The 18999-nt window shown below is 38.3% G+C and overlaps 4 protein-coding genes across 8 annotated transcripts in view; 1 reads left to right on the top strand and 3 right to left on the bottom strand.

Moving 5' to 3' along the window:
- The window catches only part of LOC111436783 (probable protein phosphatase 2C 49), a 6019-nt gene extending 3905 nt beyond the window's left edge, over positions 1-2114 (bottom strand). The window contains exon 1 of one of the 2 annotated variants that reach the window (XM_023074513.1): positions 1804-2114. In XM_023074513.1, the coding sequence (XP_022930281.1) occupies positions 1804-1938 (135 nt within the window). In that variant the 5' untranslated portion in view covers positions 1939-2114. Of the gene's footprint in view, positions 1-1639 lie in introns of both variants that reach the window. The other variant, XM_023074514.1, reaches the window with a different exon arrangement.
- A 1887-nt stretch (positions 2115-4001) lies between these two features.
- LOC111436782 (polygalacturonase At1g48100-like) lies at positions 4002-6310 on the top strand. Its single transcript, XM_023074512.1, has 6 exons — positions 4002-4624; positions 4715-4882; positions 4976-5020; positions 5111-5318; positions 5399-5480; positions 5564-6310. The coding sequence occupies exons 1-6, from the start codon at positions 4181-4183 to the stop codon at positions 6063-6065; spliced, it is 1449 nt and encodes a 482-aa protein (XP_022930280.1). The 5' UTR covers positions 4002-4180; the 3' UTR covers positions 6066-6310.
- A 41-nt stretch (positions 6311-6351) lies between these two features.
- Positions 6352-13099, bottom strand: LOC111436780 (probable inactive DNA (cytosine-5)-methyltransferase DRM3). 3 transcript variants are annotated; one of them, XM_023074510.1, is made up of 12 exons: positions 12958-13099; positions 10996-11209; positions 10822-10905; positions 10437-10533; positions 10141-10187; positions 9816-9914; positions 9507-9611; positions 9204-9303; positions 9004-9116; positions 8690-8789; positions 8390-8469; positions 6352-7824 (listed from the first exon to the last, which is right to left on the bottom strand). In XM_023074510.1, exons 2-12 carry the CDS (start codon positions 10996-10998, stop codon positions 6445-6447), a joined length of 2208 nt encoding a protein of 735 aa, XP_022930278.1. In that variant the 5' UTR covers positions 10999-11209; positions 12958-13099; the 3' UTR covers positions 6352-6444. The 3 variants fall into 3 exon arrangements, with proteins under 3 accessions (XP_022930278.1, XP_022930277.1, XP_022930279.1); XM_023074509.1 differs by having other exon boundaries at positions 10996-11085; XM_023074511.1 differs by lacking the exon at positions 12958-13099 and adding an exon at positions 11537-11600 and having other exon boundaries at positions 10996-11085.
- Positions 13100-14553: 1454 nt separating this feature from the next.
- Positions 14554-18993, bottom strand: LOC111436874. Of its 2 annotated transcripts, XM_023074656.1 has the most exons (8): positions 18842-18993; positions 17756-17934; positions 17606-17679; positions 17051-17515; positions 16768-16821; positions 16276-16683; positions 15978-16190; positions 14554-15448 (listed from the first exon to the last, which is right to left on the bottom strand). In XM_023074656.1, exons 2-8 carry the CDS (start codon positions 17841-17843, stop codon positions 14852-14854), a joined length of 1899 nt encoding a protein of 632 aa, XP_022930424.1. In that variant the 5' UTR covers positions 17844-17934; positions 18842-18993; the 3' UTR covers positions 14554-14851. The 2 variants fall into 2 exon arrangements, with proteins under 2 accessions (XP_022930424.1, XP_022930423.1); XM_023074655.1 differs by having other exon boundaries at positions 16276-16821.
- Positions 18994-18999: the final 6 nt, after the last annotated feature.

The raw sequence follows: 18999 nt of genomic DNA, 5'->3' as shown, positions 1-18999 counted from the left end.
CCCAAGAGTGCCTAAAAAAAAAAAAAAAAAAAAAACCCGTATTCTTAATGATATTTCTCCAAGGACCGTGGCCTTTTTTTTCTTGAATTTTCTGACTGAGAATCCATTTCTATTAACAGTTGATTTTCTAAAAGGGAATATCCACTAGGGTGAAGCACCTAAATTAAGAGGGCCATGTTTTTAATTCTGAAACTACCAGTCTCAAGCCTGGAACCACCCCCCAAAATGCTATATTGTTGAAGTTTTCTCCCAACAAACAAGGAGGCTCCCTCCATCTTTACTCGTAATCTCCCAAAGAAAATCTTTTGATTTGGAGCCCTCTAAGACATAGTCCTCAACTCACAATTCTCCCTCCTAGGCAACTCTATCTTCAACGACATCGCTTCCTTTGAATTTCTCCTTTTTAACTTCTTTCGATCCCTCTTCTAAATCTTAGCCATTCATTCCTCCAATTTCTTCTCATACATCTACATTTTATGTATTGTTATTATATAGTCCTCCTTTTGTCCCCAAACTTGTGATAGAATCTGGTACATTATAGAAAGGGTATTTATCGAGGAAATGAAGATCTGACCAGAATATTAACAGTGTAAGGAGAATGTACAAGATCAACCTTGCCCTTCGATCAAAATAGAAGCTCAATGTTGATAAGTAATTTTTCTTCATGGATTCAAGAAAACTCTTACTTCTCAATAATAATAATAATAAGCCAAGTGAACGGGTCTTCTCTTCAAATAAAAACTTAGGTTCTGCTTTTTAAATTTTTCAGGCCATTTAAGTTTAGAACATAAAAGAAAACTACTAAAAGGAACTAATCTCAGGAAGATAAGGAGCAATAAACTTTTCATTTTTGCAAAGTGATTTCCAAACAGCAACACAAACTTCTAGTTGGTAACCAGCTTTCAAACAATTAAAGAAGCTCTCTTGGGCGTGTGTGTTTTGCTTTTGTATTAATGGAAGAGGTTGGGAAGATAACAAGCAGGCAAGTCATCTCTAATTTAAGAGGTCGTAGGTTTGAATCCTCCTACCTATCCTCTTGTGATCTAACATCCTAAATAAAATATGGATAATAATTACCTGAGTGACAACTTTTATATTCACCAAATATAGAGAAAATAAATAAGATACAGATAAGCAACGGTGAAAACTTTAAAAGTAAATTTAAAAAACATATAAACCGCTCGTTAACAAGTAAAAAGTTGCAAAAGGAGTAACAAGTTCACAACTCCACCAAGAGGGCTCACAAAAAAACTGTCAATTGGAATAAATAAATAAACTAGAGAAATTATAGAAATAGAAGCTAAAATGTACATTGAGCCTCAACCATGTTTTCAAATTTCTAGACCCAAATTTCTTTTAGTCTGAAATCAGTTGCTTCTATTTTCCAAACCTTTTTTTTGCATAAGATTAACCAAAACAAGATGATTTAAACCAAATACGATTTTATTGGAGAAGATCGTAAGGAAGTTTGCAGCTATGCTTCCAATCCTATCCTAACATAAGAAATGAAAATTAAATGTAATGAAGGCACATTGATTCCAAAGAAAAAATAGATTATAAGAAAAGATAACGGAGCTTTTGCAATCAAATTATGGCAAAAGCAAAGGACCAATCCCGATAGGCATGAATAGAAGCATACCTTCGACAAGATATAAACGTGAAACGGCCCCCGCATACCAAACAAAGTCACAAAGTACTCCACAAACAAGAACTCAAAGACACGGAAAAAGAAAAACAAAAAAAAAAACAAAGAACCGTAGGGTGAAAAAAGAGAGGGAATTAAATTAGTGTGGGAAAACGAACCTCGGGAAAGATAGGTGAAGAAGAAGGATGCGGCAAATCGATCTGAACATCGCGGTCTTCGGCTACGCGAAGATGATAGTTGAGGTTCATGACAGGAACGGTTTTGGTGCACATGATCTCAGCTTCAGCTACCATCTTGTGACTGCCGATCTCAGCAAAGGGCTCGAGTATTCTTGAAATGAGGCACGCAGGAATCAGAACACAAGCTAAAAGAAAAGGGTTTTTGTTTCAACCGGATGTATTAAATATTTGGAATTTGTATATGTAACAACTCCAAATTAAATTTCTTTATTCATTTTGTTTTTCGTTTTAATAACTTTTAACACTCAAACCAATTTACCGATTTCATTTGCTCGTTCATATTTTCTTAATCAATTTAATCAGGTTAGGATTCAATCCAATCTAATCTTATTCCCTCTATTTTAAAAATATTAAAATATTTAATTTTTGGAATCAAAATTATTAACGAAGGTATGTTTTAACCGACTAATCTTCTTCTCAGTCCAAGTGAGAATATATGTTTTAATCATATAATTTCATCAACTTTTGGTGGATTCTCTATCGATACTTAATCGAGAATATATGTTTTAACCGCAGTATCTCAAACATTCAACGAGAATATAGGATTTATCTAGCTTATCTTATTTACTTTTGATGGATTCTTGATCTGCACTCAAGTGAGAATATGTGTTCTAACCGATCTCATCGACTTTTAGTGGGCTCTCAATCTACACTCAAGCAAGAATATATGCTTTAACTTGATTATCTCAGTGGCTGATTTTTTATCCACGCTCAATCAAGAATATATGTTGTAACTAGTTTATCTCACTGGATTCTCAATCCACACTCAATCAAGAATATATGTCGTAACCAGCCTGTCTCACCGAATACTCGATCCACACTCAATCAAGAATATATGTCGTAACCAGCCTGTCTCACTGAATACTTGATCCACACTCAATCAAGAATATATGTCGTAACCAGCCTGTCTCACTGAATACTCGATCCACACTCAGTCAAGAATATATGCCGTAACCAGCCAATCTCACTGAATTATCGATCCACACTCAGTCAAGAATATATGTCGTAATCAGCCCATCTCACTGAATTATCGATCCACACTCAATCAAGAGTATATGTCGTAATCAACCTATCTCACTCAATCAAGAATATATGCCGTAACCAGCTTATCTCACGGGATTCTCGATCCACACTCAATCAAGAATATATGTCGTAACCAACATATCTCACTGAATTAACGATCCACATTAAATCAAGAATATATGTTGTAACCAACCTATCTCATTGAATTATCGATCCACACTCAATCAAGAATATATGTTGTAACTAGTCTATCTCACTGGATTCTCGATCCACCCTCAATATATTCTTAAAAAAAAAAAAAATGTGTATTCTCACTTAAAAGGGGGAGTTAGAGCAGTAAAGATGAACACAGACTCCCTTTTCTGTGCACGTGATTTTGTTTATTACAGAGAGAGGGAGAGGGAGAGGGTAGATGTTGAAATCCTAGGTGTCATGGGTGGAAGCCACAAACTCACACCCCACTCCCAGTCTCAAAACTGTATCTTTACTTTACTCTAAACTCACCACCCATTCCTGCTTCCTCCATTGCTTAAATCCCAATTATTATACTGTAAACAGAGCTCGTGACACTCCATGCCAAACCACAACCCCTTCTCACCCTCCTTTAATTTTCTCCTTACCTTTTTTATGTTTTTGAGAAAAGTGGACAGATGGGGCGCGGAGAGCCACAAGAACAGAAGGATCCAGCCCGTGACCATTCAACCATTTTAATTCCATATAATAATACTAATATATATATATATATATGCTACACAACAACATAGGTTCACGAGACTAATAAACTCTGATGCACCTTTTTCTCTTTCTTTTCTCTCCCTTCCACTAACCAAAACCAAGATGGACCATTGGTTTTACTTCCCATTCTGTTCCATATCAATTTTAACCCATCTTCTGCTATTTCACCTTTTCAATGCTGCAATGCAAACCACCACCTCCACTTTTTTACTTTTTACTATAATATCCTGCTCATCTCTCTCTCTCTCTCTCTCTCTCTCAACTCGACACGTGTTCTCTTTCTACACGTTACTTCTTTCCTTTCTCTTATAAAGTATTAATAAATGTAGATACATATGCATATATAGCTGCTTCTGTCCACCCAGCTTCCCCACTTCATTCTAACCTTTGTTCTTTACAACTCAAGTCTCTTTCTCTCCATTCCTTTCCCTCCATTCCTTTCCCATTCTTTCCTCCTGCCATCCCTCTCCATTTTTGCCACTTGTTGCTCACTGCTAACTTTCTGGCCTTACATTCTTTTCAAATTCACTTGGGTTCCATGGAGTTCAATCGAGTTCCTGCTGTGATGCTTTGGATCACGGCCATTTTGGTGGCGGAGAACTTGAGCAATGTGCAAGGAAGATACCATTTTCACAAGGGACAAAAGAAACAGAACCCTGATGAACAGCCCTCTCTTCCATCCCCTGTTTATTCACCACCACCGGAAGACTCGGTTCCTTCAACTCCAGCTGACCCAGCTCCCTCAGTGCCATCTGATCCCTACCCTGATGATCCAGGAAACACCACTTCTGACTGTGTTTTTGATGTCACTAATTATGGGGCGGTTGGAGATGGTTGTGCTGATGACACTGCTGCCTTCAGGGCAGCATGGAAAGCAGCCTGTGCTGTTGAATCTGCCACTCTTTTAGTTCCCTCTGATCGTTGCTTTAAAATCACTTCAACTATCTTCTCAGGACCTTGCAAACCAGGACTTGTGTTTAAGGTCAGCCACATTTTTTTAGAATTTGAATCTCTTGTTGTTCGTGTTGAAGTTGGAACACTTATAAGTAAACCTGTTAATGCAACAAATCAGGTGGATGGAACCCTGATGCCACCGGACGGACCAGAGTCGTGGCCGAAGGCGGACAGTTCGAGGCAATGGCTCGTGTTTTACAGGCTGGATCAAATGACATTGACTGGAACTGGAACCATCGAAGGGAATGGCCAAAAATGGTGGGAGTTGCCATGCAAACCACATAGGGTACCTACATTGTCCTCTTAATATCTCTTGAATTTCTCTGTTTATTTCAGTTTCAACTTCCTATCCAAGGCTTAATTGTCCTTTTTATTTTAGGGTCCAAATGGGTCGACTCTGCCAGGACCATGTGACAGCCCTGCGGTAAGAAGGAAACCCACCTTTTTGCCCACCAATTCAACCAACTTATATGAATAAAACATGCTGACTGGTTCTGATATCTGGGGTTTTCAGTTAATAAGGTTCTTCATGAGCAGTAATTTGGCAGTGAGTGGACTGAGAATTCAGAACAGTCCACAGTTCCATATGAAATTCGATGGGTGTGAAGGAGTTCTGATAGAGAAGCTGTCAATATCTTCCCCAAAGCTCAGTCCCAACACTGACGGAATCCACATAGAGAATACCAAAGGAGTAGGAATATACAACTCCATGATAGGCAATGGTACGAAACTGAAATAATTGATTGTTCTTGTCCACTCATTTTTATCAACATCTTGGCTGATCTATGATTTGGAAACATAGGTGATGACTGCATTTCAATCGGGCCCGGCTGTGCCAACGTAGACATTGAAGGCGTCACTTGTGGGCCGAGTCATGGAATCAGGTACAAACAACGTCGATTGCAATCTCCATTTATTTGTTTATCACTAGTCAACGCAGTGAATAATTCATTGTTGTATGTAGCAGCATTGGGAGTCTGGGAGTCCACAATTCACAGGCATGCGTTTCCAACATAACAGTGAGAAATGCAGTGATTAGGGAATCCGACAATGGAGTGAGGATAAAGACATGGCAAGGAGGGTCTGGTACAGTGAGCGACATCTTATTCGAAAACATACAGATGGAGAATGTTAGAAACTGCATCATAGTTGACCAGTACTACTGCTTGTCCAAGGATTGTCGTAACCAGACATCGGCTGTGTTTGTGAACCAAGTCTTGTACAAGAACATCAAAGGAACTTACGACGTTAGGAACACTCCAATTCACTTCGCGTGCAGCGACACAGTGGCCTGCACAAATATTACAATGTCTGAAGTAGAATTGCTACCACATGAGGGTGAATTGGTGGAAGATCCTTTCTGTTGGAATGCATTTGGGATTCAGGAGACTTTGACCATTCCTCCCATTGATTGCTTGCAAGAAGGAGCACCTCAGAATGTCGCAGAGACCTATGAATATAGCTGCTGAAGTACAATAATAATACCGTATACAGCCACCATAGCACACCAGCCAAGTGCCATTTTCTGTATCTGGGTATTGATTATTGTCGCTTAGGCTCCAACTCCATCCCTTTCTGGGTTCATTTTTAATCCTCCCACATTGAGCGATGTGATGCCCTATTGTAGACGGTAGAATATAGATGATGCCCTCTCTTTTTGGCCGTCTACTATATACCTTGAGTAATTTATACAACCATATGCACCTTTATGTCTCATGTTAGAGCAGTAGGATGTGTAATCAACAAGCACAAGAGTGAGTCAAGGCAATATTACAATATAATATAGTTTCGACATTGAGCTGTGAATTTCATATTATCAGACAGAACAAGCAGATGAAGTGAACATTGTCACTTCTTTCTTTCCATGGTGTTCCTTACACCCTGAAGAACACGAACAAACTCGTAGAATATAGAGAAATCGAAACTTGCTATACCTTCGGTGTCTTTGCTCAGTTTTGAAGACGACAAAGAACGAGAACAAGGATTCTGACAAACGACCAAATCAAAACCGCCATATTTCTTAATCAAATTGTGAATCTTGTTGCTTGTTAGTTTCTGTATGTCCTCTATCAGCTCCAGCTCCCCAGTTTGTCCACTACTGCGCCACCACTTCTGCAAAATCCTCCTCTTTGCTGCCGAACTCTCGACTGATATCACAACTTTCAGATGAATGCCAAGACGGAGCAAAGCAATTTCCGCCCCACCAATTCCACTGAAAATGGACAACACAATCAACCCTTCTGGGAACATAGACTTCAAAACAGAGAGATGATAACCCAAAGTGTCTATCTGAAAACAATATTTGAGTATTTGAAGCCTTTCCATTGAGCTACTTTCAGCATCTTGAGTGTGATTTACGGGGTACCCGAGCACATACTCCAACTGTTCAGGCTCTAAAGGAGCCAGTTTGAACTGGCCAACCCAGATAAGGTTCAAAGCTATGCAATGATGAAGAATATCTCTCTGCTGTTGAGACGAGAGCTGACCATGAGAATCGGTCATCGTCTTTGTAAGCCTTTCACACAGCTGAGGTACTCCTCTAGTTTCAGAATTGATGCAGCTCAAATGCTTCCTTGTATCCCAGGAAGGCCACCATTTCTTTGTATGTGGTATAGCATCTTCGATAGTCATTGCAGGCTTTGGGAGGATGTGAGACCTGTTTTCACATGGAAGATTGTGCACATAGCCTTCCCTTCTACTCAATGCTGAGAACGACCGAGTGTCCACAAATTCGGGCTCAATGGTATAAAGGAACTTGGAAACTTTTCCCCAAGAATCACGAGATACATCCAAAACATTTCCATACAAGAAAAATGGAGGTTTAGCCACCACCTTATCAAGACTTCTACAAGGATTAAACTTTGAAGGTGGGGATGGAGGTCTAGCCACCATCTTATCAAGACTTCTTGAGAGATTTAGTTCTGAAGATGTGGGCATCTCAAGTCCGACGTTTTTTGGATTTACTTTTGCTTCCAACCATTCAGGACTGTAGAGAGAACTCAAGTCGTCATCGGCATATTCTGGCTTTGGCCGTTTCCCTTTGTGTTTAGCATCGAAACGAGGAATCGGATTTGGAAGGTCATCCATATATTCTTCTTTCGGCCTTTTCCCCTTCAATATTTCCTCAACGTTAACATTCCTTGTGAGAGAGACGCCAGCAGAACTCGAATCCTCAGCTTTAACTTTTGGATTATGTAAACCACCAATATAGAATGAGTTCGAGGAACACTGCACAAAGCCATGAAAATAAAATAAATAGACGTTGGTAGTACCAGATGCTTGACAACAAAATACAAGAATCAATCACAAAAGAAGGGGCACAAGAACATAGAATCCAAAAAAAATTAAGATAAAAAAGTTGGTCTCTACTAGCAGATTCTCCCCAATAATATTTTATCAAAGTGTTGAATAGAATTATTGAATTCAAACAAAGTTAACAAACGCTATTTTAGAAAGGTGTGGCATCGACTTGAGGTTTCGATTTTTTTATAGGGAAGGAACAATATATATTTTTTTTAAAAAGTCAATCAAATATCTTCTTTCTAAAGTTTGGTACTCATTGCAAGCTCTTGGGAAATGTATGGTGTTTGACTCATGTTGGGATGCTGAAGAGGTCAACAAAGTTTGGGATAGAGTTGAGAGGATGCATTTGTCTTCTTTAATCCATTAGTGTAAATTTTATTTCCTAGAAAAAGAAAAGGTGCAAGTATTTGAATAATTTTGGACAATTGATGTGAACACATAACAAGGCTTAGTACAAATAGTTCGACGAGCAAAGTTCAAGTGTAAGAACCTTATCATTCCCAGGGTAGTTACCAGCTATTCGACCCGTAACAATGGAATCAGCAAGTTCTGAAACTTGAGTGTCCGAACCTGAAGGATCGATGCTAGTTAATGGCTCCACATTACCCATGAGAAAGCTTAAAGAAGTTCTCACACCAAATTAAAGATGAAATTGGATAAAAAATTAGCCTCCTAGAGCAGAATAAACCAATCGGTAAAACAAAAATTTTATAATGATTAGACAATGAGATGACTACACTAATCCCTTTCTATGTCGGCCGCTAATAGGAGTTAGGAGCGGTTTGCTTACCGAACTTCTCAATTGCCAAAGAAACCTCATTCTCAGAGAAACCCATTTCAAGCAAGCGAAGTGTTTTCTCCATAGTCACAAACAAGGTTTCATCATTTTCCTGAGGAACATTTTAGACTAACATCAATAACAACAAATACAAGACTAGGCATTATGCCAGTACTATATATGGTGAGCACAATACGAAAAGTAGACCGACTAAGAAAAGTTGGATAATGTAAAATGGTAATCAACTTGGTCAACTCGTGCTGAAGTAAACATACAACACTACTAAAATAAGATTGACATATGAACTTGAATTATGAAAAACAAACCTCCGTTTTCAATTCATTTCTACAGATTGTTTCATCTGTTTCCTTCTCCAAGTTTTCAGCAATCTGTGCGGCGACGATAAAATCCACCAACTCGTTAATGGGAGCATCTCCACCTGAAAATGAGTTATAATAAATCCTCATGGCTGCATAAATATTGGGCAAAACTTCAATCAAGTTCACTATTCCAGAAATGTACTAACCAAGCTTATCAATTGCAAAGTTTACTTCATCAACACTGAAGTTCATCATTAATAAGGAAGCTTTATTGGTATGTGTACTAATATAATCATCATCAGCCTCCTGCAATGGACACGATAAGCTGGGCGGTAAAAGAAATTACTTGAAGCTTCTATACTGAAAAACAAACGCTTACACACGTGCACACATGCACACACACATAAACAAGAGAAGAAGAAATAGTAATCTATGAAGGAAGAAGATATTTTGATCCTCTTGTCCTATTTAATCCATTGAATTCCACGTGGGAGTGGGAATTAGGTTACCTCCTTCGGTATAACAACTGAAGAGATTTCATTGCTTGCATCCTCCTTGTCATCAAATAAGCTATCTAGAGAATCTGATGATTCGGGTTTTGATGTCCGGCCAGCCTATTACAATAAATAAATTACATGAACTTCCAAAGCATACAATTCAAATATAGTTAATTTCTAAACGAGAGAAGAGCCAAATGCAACAGATTTTTCTTTTAATTTTTTATGGTACACCCTGTGGCTGTCCAGCCAATCCAAAGGCAGCTTTATATATCAAGGTCAAAAATGAAAATTTACAACACTTCAACGACGAAAGCATACCTGCTTATAACAGAATGCAGCAATAGAATTAGTCCCCTTTTTATCACTTCGTACACTGTGAAGAGAACCTGTTGACTCAGGAAGTGATTTTTGTTCTGCCTAGTCAATTAAAGCAACTCATTCACTTTTCCAATGAAGCTTTATTGCTAAGACATAAAACCAGTAACCACAAAAAGTTGACAAATATAAGTTGTTGTTAACAACAGCAACAATTGATTACAATGCTGGCAGTCAAAACCGGTTTATTAAGACTGGAAATTTCAATAAGACCATTATTCTTTTTACGATAAGACAGGCACGCAGGCAGGCTATCTGGGCTACTTACCGAAAATGTAGTCAGGGTATTTAATAGCAATTCTACATCATCTTCACCTGGATTTAAGATGAGACACAATATTAGCGGCGATTATTAGGATATTCTATACAAATTGGACATTTCAAGGTTATAATTACATTTCTAATGAAACTTTTCCTTGTGATGGAGACAATTCCTAAGATCAACTTTAAAGGATAAGGTTCTCTCTTCTCAGTTTTCTAAAGAGAAAAGGTAAATAACATAATTCAGTGCCCTCATTCATGAAGAACGCATTGTATCCTAAAAATTAAAAGGAATAAATGTACCTTTTTCTTCGATCACCTTATCAACAAGAGATGGCAGGAACCCCATATCTACAAAGAAAGTTCTTATATTGTTTCCAGATGAGCTTGCACCACTGTCCTGAAATTTATAAGAACTGAAAATTTGAGCAAATCCGTTACTTTTAACTTTTTCCACACTAGGAAATATAATAAATGCCATACTCCAAATATTCAATCCATACTCCTAGGCAATAACATCTTACTTTTCACAATGAAACTTGTATTTTTTCTTTTTTTCCAAACGGATGGTAGGTCCAAAATAACAATAACAGAAATTGATATATTGTAAACACAAGTGTGAAGACCTCGTATAGATACTTCGGCAATTTATTTTAACAATAAGGTTAGAGTTATAACTTGTACGTACCCCGACATGCCTTGAGTACAGCCCATCAGGTGGCAACCTGAAATCCAAGACCTCTTCCTTTGGTACAATAGGCTTATTGCTGGCCTAAGGAACAGAAATAAGAGCGCCTTTATGTTGATGCACATGCATTTAAGTTTCCAATGATTCAGCATAGTATCTCATTAGTGTAAATACCATAAAGTTTTGAAGTAGTGGTTGCTAGGACTAGGGCTGAGGTAGCTTTAAACTTCACCTTCAGGAGAGTAAGCTGAGTTTTCTGTGGCTCTGTAAACAACAATTTGTTCGGATAGTCAAAAAATTGAACAATGTTTAGACCATAACCTCAAAAGCAGCATGTCAACTGCTCTTTGTTCTGGCTAGAGCCATGCCACTCTCTAGCTCTCAAGGTCTAGAATGGTTAGATGCATTAATTATCAGTAATCACCATTCACAATCATCATTTATTCTAATATGACATTCTGCATCAAATCACATGGGAACTGAAATTTTAAATTATATGTACAGTCTTTTTATTCTTTTCATCTTCTATTTTTTTCAATAAGAAATATTTTATGGATGAGATGAAATTACAAAAAAGAGGATGACAACCCTCTGCAAAATTAATCACAAATAATTCTTCCAATGGGCTATAAAAGAAGACAAAGATTAAAAAAACTGTCAAAGCATTTTTCATTCACTCCATATAGACCATAATAAGGCTCCGGTAAAGTCTAACCATAAAATTTCCTTTTCCCCTTTGAAAAGGTGATCAACACGAACGGTAATGGCCCAGGCCCACCAGCTTTCCCTTTCGGACTTCCCTTCAAGGCTTTTAAAATGCGTCTGTTAGGAAGAGGCTTTCACACCCTTATAAAAAGTGTTTCATTCTCCTCCCCAACCGATGTGGGATCTCACAATCCACCCCCTTCAGGGCCCAGCGTCCTCGCTGGCACTTGTTCCTTTCTCCAATCAATGTGGGACCCCCCACCAAATCCACCCCCTTTGGGGCACAGCATCCTTATTGGCACACCGCCTCGTGTCTACCCCCTTCAGGGAACAGCCTCCTCGCTGGCACATCGCCCGGTGTCTGGTTTTGATACCAAATGTAACGGCCCTGGCCCACTGCTAGCAGATATTGTCCTCTTTGGGCTTTCCCTTTCGAGCTTCTCCTCAAGGCTTTAAAACACATCTGCTAGGGAGAGGTTTTCACACTCTTATAGAGGGTGTTTCGTTCTCCTCCCCAACCAATGTGAGATCTCACACGAACAGTGGCAAGCGGTGTGTGAGGATCTGAGACACTGCAATGGACCAACCAAAGCCAGCCAATGTCAACCCAGAAAAAGCTAAAACATAGGTGCAAGTGATAAATGGGCCTCTTTGCAATTCACCAGCATTCTTACATAAAGAATATCAGTTTGGAGGGATAGACAGCCAGGGAGATCATTTTTGTAGCTTATTGTGGATATTAATGCAAGATAGGCTAAGTTCCCAGATAAAAACTTGACCATTTTTGGATACTTCCCTTTCCAAATTCTTCGATAACCAGGGATACTCTTGTTAAACCCACAAATTGCAAGGTCCAAAGGCAGATATCCTAGTAGAGAAGGCATTCTTTTCCAAGGTACCAAATTTAAATATCTTCATGATATGTGGTTTAGGAGATAAGTAAATGAGATTTTTTCAAGTTGCCTTTTGAATTCAACTCAATCAAGTGCGTGGAAATTCGTCAAAACTTTGTGTTGTGCAAGGAGCCTACATCCCACGGTACTCGATCTTCATTCACCAAATACCATGAATCATAGCAGTTACTCTTCCAAGTACAACAAGAACCTCGCATACCATAAATTTGAAAATATTTTATCCATACAACCTACATTCTAATCAATCAAAGCCCAAAAATCAATAATAAATAGATCACTCAAGCGATGAAAATAAGTTACATGCAGAGGAAAGTTAGATTGAAATGAGCCCAGACACAGGTTAAATAGAAGTCACGCATCAAATTTTACACACAACCAATTAAAAGAAGTAGCTAGAAGTTGAGTACAGTTGGACTTAAAATATATCTCCCAACACTCCGTTCGTCAATCAACAATGTCGAAGAAGAGCAGAACAATTCAAGAAACCAAAATAAGAAGAACAAGTGAGGGGATGAACCTGAAGCGGAGCTGTAAAGGGAAAATGTAGAGAAAGAAGGAGAATCGAAGAAGCCGCAATTTGGTTTTGGGGCTTAAAGGGTTAAAGCCAAGCACAGAACAGACACAGGCACAGGGGACGGAGGACCAAAAATCGAAGCTTTGCGACCCTAAGATTCAATGCGGCAGTGCGTAATCAAGTCAGAGTGCGCCCTTCTGATAAACCCTTCACTGTTTCCCGTGATTGACACGTGGTCTCATCTGGAAGAGTCCGGTCCACAAGTTCCACGACTAATTCCATGTCATGCTCCCAATGCTAAATTTAATTACTTCTTTAATTTTGTATCAGTTTTACTGCAGTGTTTAATTAAAAAGATCAATTAAATCTACATTTATATAAAAGTTGAATTATCGGTTGTACAAATGAAAATTGAGGCACATAGTTATTCTTCAATATTGATCTAATATTCATCCTAGTTTTGTTTGAGCCAAATGTGATTGCTAGATATCACAATCATATTGTAAAGAGGGTAGGTTGTGACCCTTACATGCAAACATGATAAGGTGGCAACACGAGATGACGTCCAACTAGCCATGCAAGGGTCAAGACAAGACAGACGCTCCACGGCACAGTATGATCATTTGCCAAAATCATGTCTACTCTTACTATACAAAAAAATGTCTCAAAATGTACTTTAAGGGATGGTATTAACTCTCAACTACCCTTAGGCCCTATGGCCCAAGCGAGCTACTGCGTGCGCACACATGTGTGTCACAGTGTGGGTGAGCGTCTTGAGTGTCTTCCTTTGAAATGAGTATTTAAAGGATAGTGTCAGACAACACAAGTGTTTCGACATTGTGCCCCAATCCATCTGTCAAAGGTTGGTACATGCACCCGCTATCTGGTAAGGAGTCCATAAATGATACGACATGGAGATGGGAGGGTTCATGCCCCGATGAAAACCTAGATGGATGGATATTAGGATGTCCCGATTAGATGAGTGACACATGGGTCAGTTCTACTAGACATGTTTGAGCAAGCTAAGATGCCTAGCTGTCTTGAAACATGAGATTGCATCATGATGTATGAGTCGTGTTGTTGGAAACCAATATGAGGACTGAGATGCAATGTTGCACACGAGAGACTTTGACCAGAAGTAGAGGTAAGGTTGAGCCGAATGACTTGACCTAGTGTAAGGAGCTGCAGACAATTGAACATGCATGCACGGGCACCTGTGTAGGCGAACAAGCTTAGAATTCCCATGAGCTGTGTTTATTTGAATGAAGCTTACCATAAACGTGTTAAGATCAATGCGCCACACAATAGAAAAAAAAAGGTGCAATCATGACTCTAGGTAAGTTAGTCTAACATCTACACTTCTCCTTGAGAGATTAAATATAATTTGGACTTATTATATTAAATAAAAAGAACACTGGAGTAAGCTAAAATTTTATATCTATTATTTGATAGAACGATATACTAGGTCCATTAATGACTTCTAACAGAACTGTATTGAGTTCGCCAATAAATTTTTATAATATTTTATCAAATTGGAGACTTAAAAATGCTTAACTTTTAAAACTATAGAAAATAATTTACAACTTTCTCCAGTAGTTCAATTTCAAAACAACTTTGCTGCACATTACGTTTTCGTTGGATGGGTAAATGATGAAACAACTGATAATACATTTGTTATTTTTCAATTGATTTAAAAATCAACCTGGCACAAGAAACCCAACAACAAAAAAAAAAAAAAAACCACCCACTACACCAGAACATTGATCAAATAAACGAAGACAGCTGCGATAACGAAGAAATCCCAAAGAACATCTTCAAAGCCAGTAAAGCAAAAGACTCATTTCTGAGAATTTCTGACTGCTCCCAATTTTTCAAGTATATGTTTCGACTATTTCCATCATTTGTTGTCAAGCTGCAGAGCTTTAGGATCGAGCGGAATCGTTCCCACCGTCAAAACACCACGAGTTTCAGTATTATATCCATTAACTTTGATTGGCATCGAACCTACAGTCATAACTTCAGTAGGTTTGGAATTTGTATCACTTGCAGCAGCTGGTGTAGCTCCTCCTCCTGAAGTCTTTTCAACCACTTTCCCGCCAAGTTCAAGTGATTCCATCCTCAAAGTCGATGTAACATCAGCTTTTTCTTCACCGTCGAGCTTGGGACTTTCCTTCACTGCCACAGTACCAGGATTTGAATAGACTTGCTCAGCTCTCGAGGTTGCATTCCTTTCCGACCCCCTCGCACCATCGTTGGCCTTGTTAAGATTTTTATCCTCTCTCAAAGGTTGCTCAACAACACAATTTAGCTGGCGGGTTTGATCTAATGCAGGTACAAAATATGGACGCTCCAGCCTTCTAACAACCAACCTCGCTTTCTCTTCCTGCATGATCTTCTGACGGTTTTCATAATAAATGAAGTCGTCAAGTAAAGAGGTCTTTAATGTATGATTCTTGAATAATTTTATCATCTCCAGACCTTTTATAAATGGTAACTGCAAAAGAAAATATAATTCGAAGAGGTTAGAACCGTAAAAATCAATTTCATTTTCTGCCAGTCTGACTAAATTGCTTTTAGCTACAAAAAAAAGTGAAAGTATGATGACGCCAAAACAAATCAAATTTTCAAGGAAGGAACACGCAATCGAACTAGCCAAACATTGGCACTTAGTTGCTACTCACAAGATTGTAAAGTGATCAACTTTAAACATTGAACAAGAAATACACAAAATGTAATAAACTTAATTTACATCGACCAATAGTCCTACATAAAAGAAAGAACACTGAGTAGCGAGGCTATGCTTGCCATAAACAATTTAACAGTATCACATCTACAAGGCACGAAGATCATTCAATCCATAAGACCTAGGAAAGCAAATGCAACCTAACACCACAAGATATCCAAATCACTCCCAAACAGAAGAACACAAGAAAGTGGATGATACGCCACAGAACTAATCAAAAAGATATTTTTTACGAATAAAGATATTACTGGACTGAATAGAAAATAACAAAGCTACTTACTTCTTGCGTGTCTCTGCTATTAGTAACAGGTTTATTTTCATTGTTCTCCAAAATGACATGCCTAAAGTTGTTGTTCGGCACATCTTTGATAATGTGCCATTTAACAGGGAAGCTTCCACTCCATTTATCCTGCTGCCAAAAATCCATATCCCTGTTGAAGTCCACAGGGCCAATCATCTCTGCGACACCACAGAACTGACCACTTGCATTGACCTATATACCAAAATATTAAATCAACAACCTGAAAGGAAAAACATATCTAATATCACAAAATCTAAAAGAAAAAAAATCAACTTACAGAGAAGAAGAGGAATACAGGACAGCTTCTTGATTTCGCTAAAACTATTCTCTGAGCATCTTCGTATGCAATATTCAGTTTCTTATTCCCATTAGGAGTGGAGGACCAAACATTATACTTAATGCTCTTGTGAACATCATCCTCACTGTAAGATTTAATTACAAAAAACTTCGCATCCATGTATTCAACAGGAAAGTCATCCTTATTATACTGATCTGTGTAGATAATAATGTTTCCATCTGCATTACCATCTCCAGCCTTGGTTGTGTAGGCCTTCAGAACCAGTTGGGTTTTAGATCTGCTGATTCTAGGACCTCGATTTTGCTCACTTAACGCATCTGGACTAGCATTTGCACTACCCAAAACTCTACCAACTTGAACCTTAGGCTGAAATTTTGTGATTGCAGCCTCTCCATGAGCACTTGATCGAAAGTCAGAAAAGCCATTATTGATAGGATGAGAAACTCTCAATTGACTATGTTGAGAAACAACCTTTCCATTTGATATGTCATCCACTGGATGAATTGAACCATAAGCACCTCTACCCTGTAAGCACAGATCAAAAATCCAAAAAAGTTCCATTAGCCACTGAAAGTGAAAGGAAACTTGCATGTGCGCATAACACCTAATATGGAAAACTAATTGAATAGATAATCTCAATCACATTTAATAGCGACAATAAACAAATCCAACTATAAGAAGAGACGTAGATCATGAAAATTCCCTCCAAGTAGACACAAGTGACCTTCAATACAGGAAAAACAATTAAATTTACCTGATAAACACGTGATGAAATTGACCCAGCATGACTACCAGCAGAAATGCTACCAAGTGTTGCACTTTGCTTACTTGGACCAACATTAGCTCTTGGCACTTCTGATAACCTGTCCAAGGAATTTCTCTGGCCTAAAGTAGGATTGGTGGCGTTCCTAGAAAAGTTTCCAGAACTCTCATTTTTATGCATTCTTCCATTTCCATTAGATCTATTAATTGAAGGATCAATCAATTCATTGGAACTATTGGGGGCAGTATCTGGCTGAACGATAACAGGGACATAGGCAGGTGAAGAAACAGAGCTTTCATAAGAAGGAATGGTGTAAAACTGTTGGGCCCCTATATATGGACCATCTGGTCCCATCACAGCACTATGTATGTAAGGATTATACGGGTTGTATTGAGACTGTGCATATCCATAGCTTGGCGTGTAATATACATAAGATGAATTCTCATTTTGAGCACCCTAAATCAAGAGATAATAAGGACCATCAGAAAAAAAAAATGAAGTTATGGCTAAGCAAGAAAATATAAAATACAGATATCTATTACTCACTGTGTAATGGATATCTGGACCATCTAAACCAAAAATCCGAGAATGATCCTCCCATTCGCCAGGTGATTCAAATCCTTCAACAATAAAGACACATATGTGAGTCATCATAGCATCATCTAAATTGCTACATCATATATTCACGAATATTACCTGTACAGTAATAACCATAATTGGCAGCAGTAGGGTAATAAACGCCCTGATCAAAAATAAATTCAGGGGTGGCTCCTTCATTGTACATGTTTTCGCTTGCTCGAGAAACAGATCTATCAAATATTGCTTAATTGAATGCCTCAAAACTGAATTTGAGATTCAGCAAATCTAAGGAACGTCTGAATCCAATGCAAGGCACAAAAAAAGAACAAAAGAAAATAAAATAGATGTGTTCGGGCATACTATATTAAAGATAAGCAGAAAAGGAAAAATATCAAGCATTTCTATTCCAGAATATAATAACAACGAAGCAACAAGGTTACCGAGCAATTCAATTACAAAATTGGTGAAAAGCATACAATCAAGAATCTGATCGACTCCAACGATGCTAGTTTCAAAGGAAGATCTAAAAAGGACAAAGCAAATATTCCTATTAACATTAAATATATAGTAGAATGAAAACAAATGACTTCCCCGATGGCTAACAACAGAGAAACTCAGATGAATGACTTCTTCTAAAACCTTACAAGCGAAGGTTAGCAGCAGTTACGGGGAGAGGGCAGTAGTAAGTCGTTAAAAAAGAGGCACTATTCAGTTGACTAAGCGTCTAGATAAATGACTGATGCTTGACTAGAGTCCCTGAACATGAAACTCGCGTACAAGTGAAGTAATTAATAGTAGCATAGTGGAATTTGAGTCAAGCATCCCCTTGCACCTTGATGTATTTAGATTTTGAGCTACCTTCTCATATTCAATCGGTCTGGAGTCAAACATCCACTTCCACATCCAAATGTAGAACGAAACAAAATATTAACCCAAGGCCGACGGAATCGGACAAGAAGGCAGCTGAAAATCTAAATACATCAGGTAAAATTATTTTCGAATAAAATTCCAGCGCAAGGAATCAGTAGAACAAAAATTCGAACTCCCAAACAGTTATCGAGTACACAAATATTCAGGAATTAAGCAGAAAACGCAGAGATAGATGACGGAAAATTGAAAAGAATTAAACGAAATTTGTAAGACAAAAGGGTGAATACATGGAAGAAAAAGAAAAGGAAAAGAGCAGGGAGAGTAGAATAGTACCAGAGAAAAGGTGATTGGAGCCATGGAAGAACGCTACAGCAGTGGAGATTGAGAATTAAACAGGAAGGGAAAGGGGTTTGAGCAACATAGGGAAGGCTGAACAAGAAAACCCTAACCACGAGGGGAAGGAGGAGAAGAAGGAAGGGGGGGGGGGGGGG

This window comes from Cucurbita moschata, unplaced genomic scaffold (genome assembly GCF_002738365.1).
Source record: "Cucurbita moschata cultivar Rifu unplaced genomic scaffold, Cmos_1.0 Cmo_Scf00060, whole genome shotgun sequence".
NCBI lineage: Eukaryota > Viridiplantae > Streptophyta > Magnoliopsida > Cucurbitales > Cucurbitaceae > Cucurbita > Cucurbita moschata.
Note: the sequence above shows the minus strand (reverse complement) of the source record. Positions and strands in the feature narration are given on the sequence as shown.

What these genes read in the sequence shown, in the direction of transcription:
- LOC111436780 (XM_023074510.1), bottom strand. An exon ending in TGTACTCAAGGCATGTCGGG is followed by an intron (nt 10,534 to 10,821) that starts GTACGTACAAGT and finishes TATAAATTTCAG; the next exon opens with GACAGTGGTGCAAGCTCATC. An exon ending in ATACCCTGACTACATTTTCG is followed by an intron (nt 9,915 to 10,140) that starts GTAAGTAGCCCA and finishes TTAATTGACTAG; the next exon opens with GCAGAACAAAAATCACTTCC.
- LOC111436874 (XM_023074655.1), bottom strand. Translation starts at nt 17,843, where the DNA reads ATGTACAATGAAGGAGCCACCCCTGAATTTATTTTTGATCAGGGCGTT. An exon ending in GTCCAGATATCCATTACACA is followed by an intron (nt 17,516 to 17,605) that starts GTGAGTAATAGA and finishes CTCTTGATTTAG; the next exon opens with GGTGCTCAAAATGAGAATTC. An exon ending in CTGTATTCCTCTTCTTCTCT is followed by an intron (nt 16,191 to 16,275) that starts GTAAGTTGATTT and finishes TTTGGTATATAG; the next exon opens with GTCAATGCAAGTGGTCAGTT.
- LOC111436782 (XM_023074512.1), top strand. Translation starts at nt 4,181, where the DNA reads ATGGAGTTCAATCGAGTTCCTGCTGTGATGCTTTGGATCACGGCCATT. An exon ending in AACCAGGACTTGTGTTTAAG is followed by an intron (nt 4,625 to 4,714) that starts GTCAGCCACATT and finishes GCAACAAATCAG; the next exon opens with GTGGATGGAACCCTGATGCC. An exon ending in GGGCCGAGTCATGGAATCAG is followed by an intron (nt 5,481 to 5,563) that starts GTACAAACAACG and finishes TGTATGTAGCAG; the next exon opens with CATTGGGAGTCTGGGAGTCC.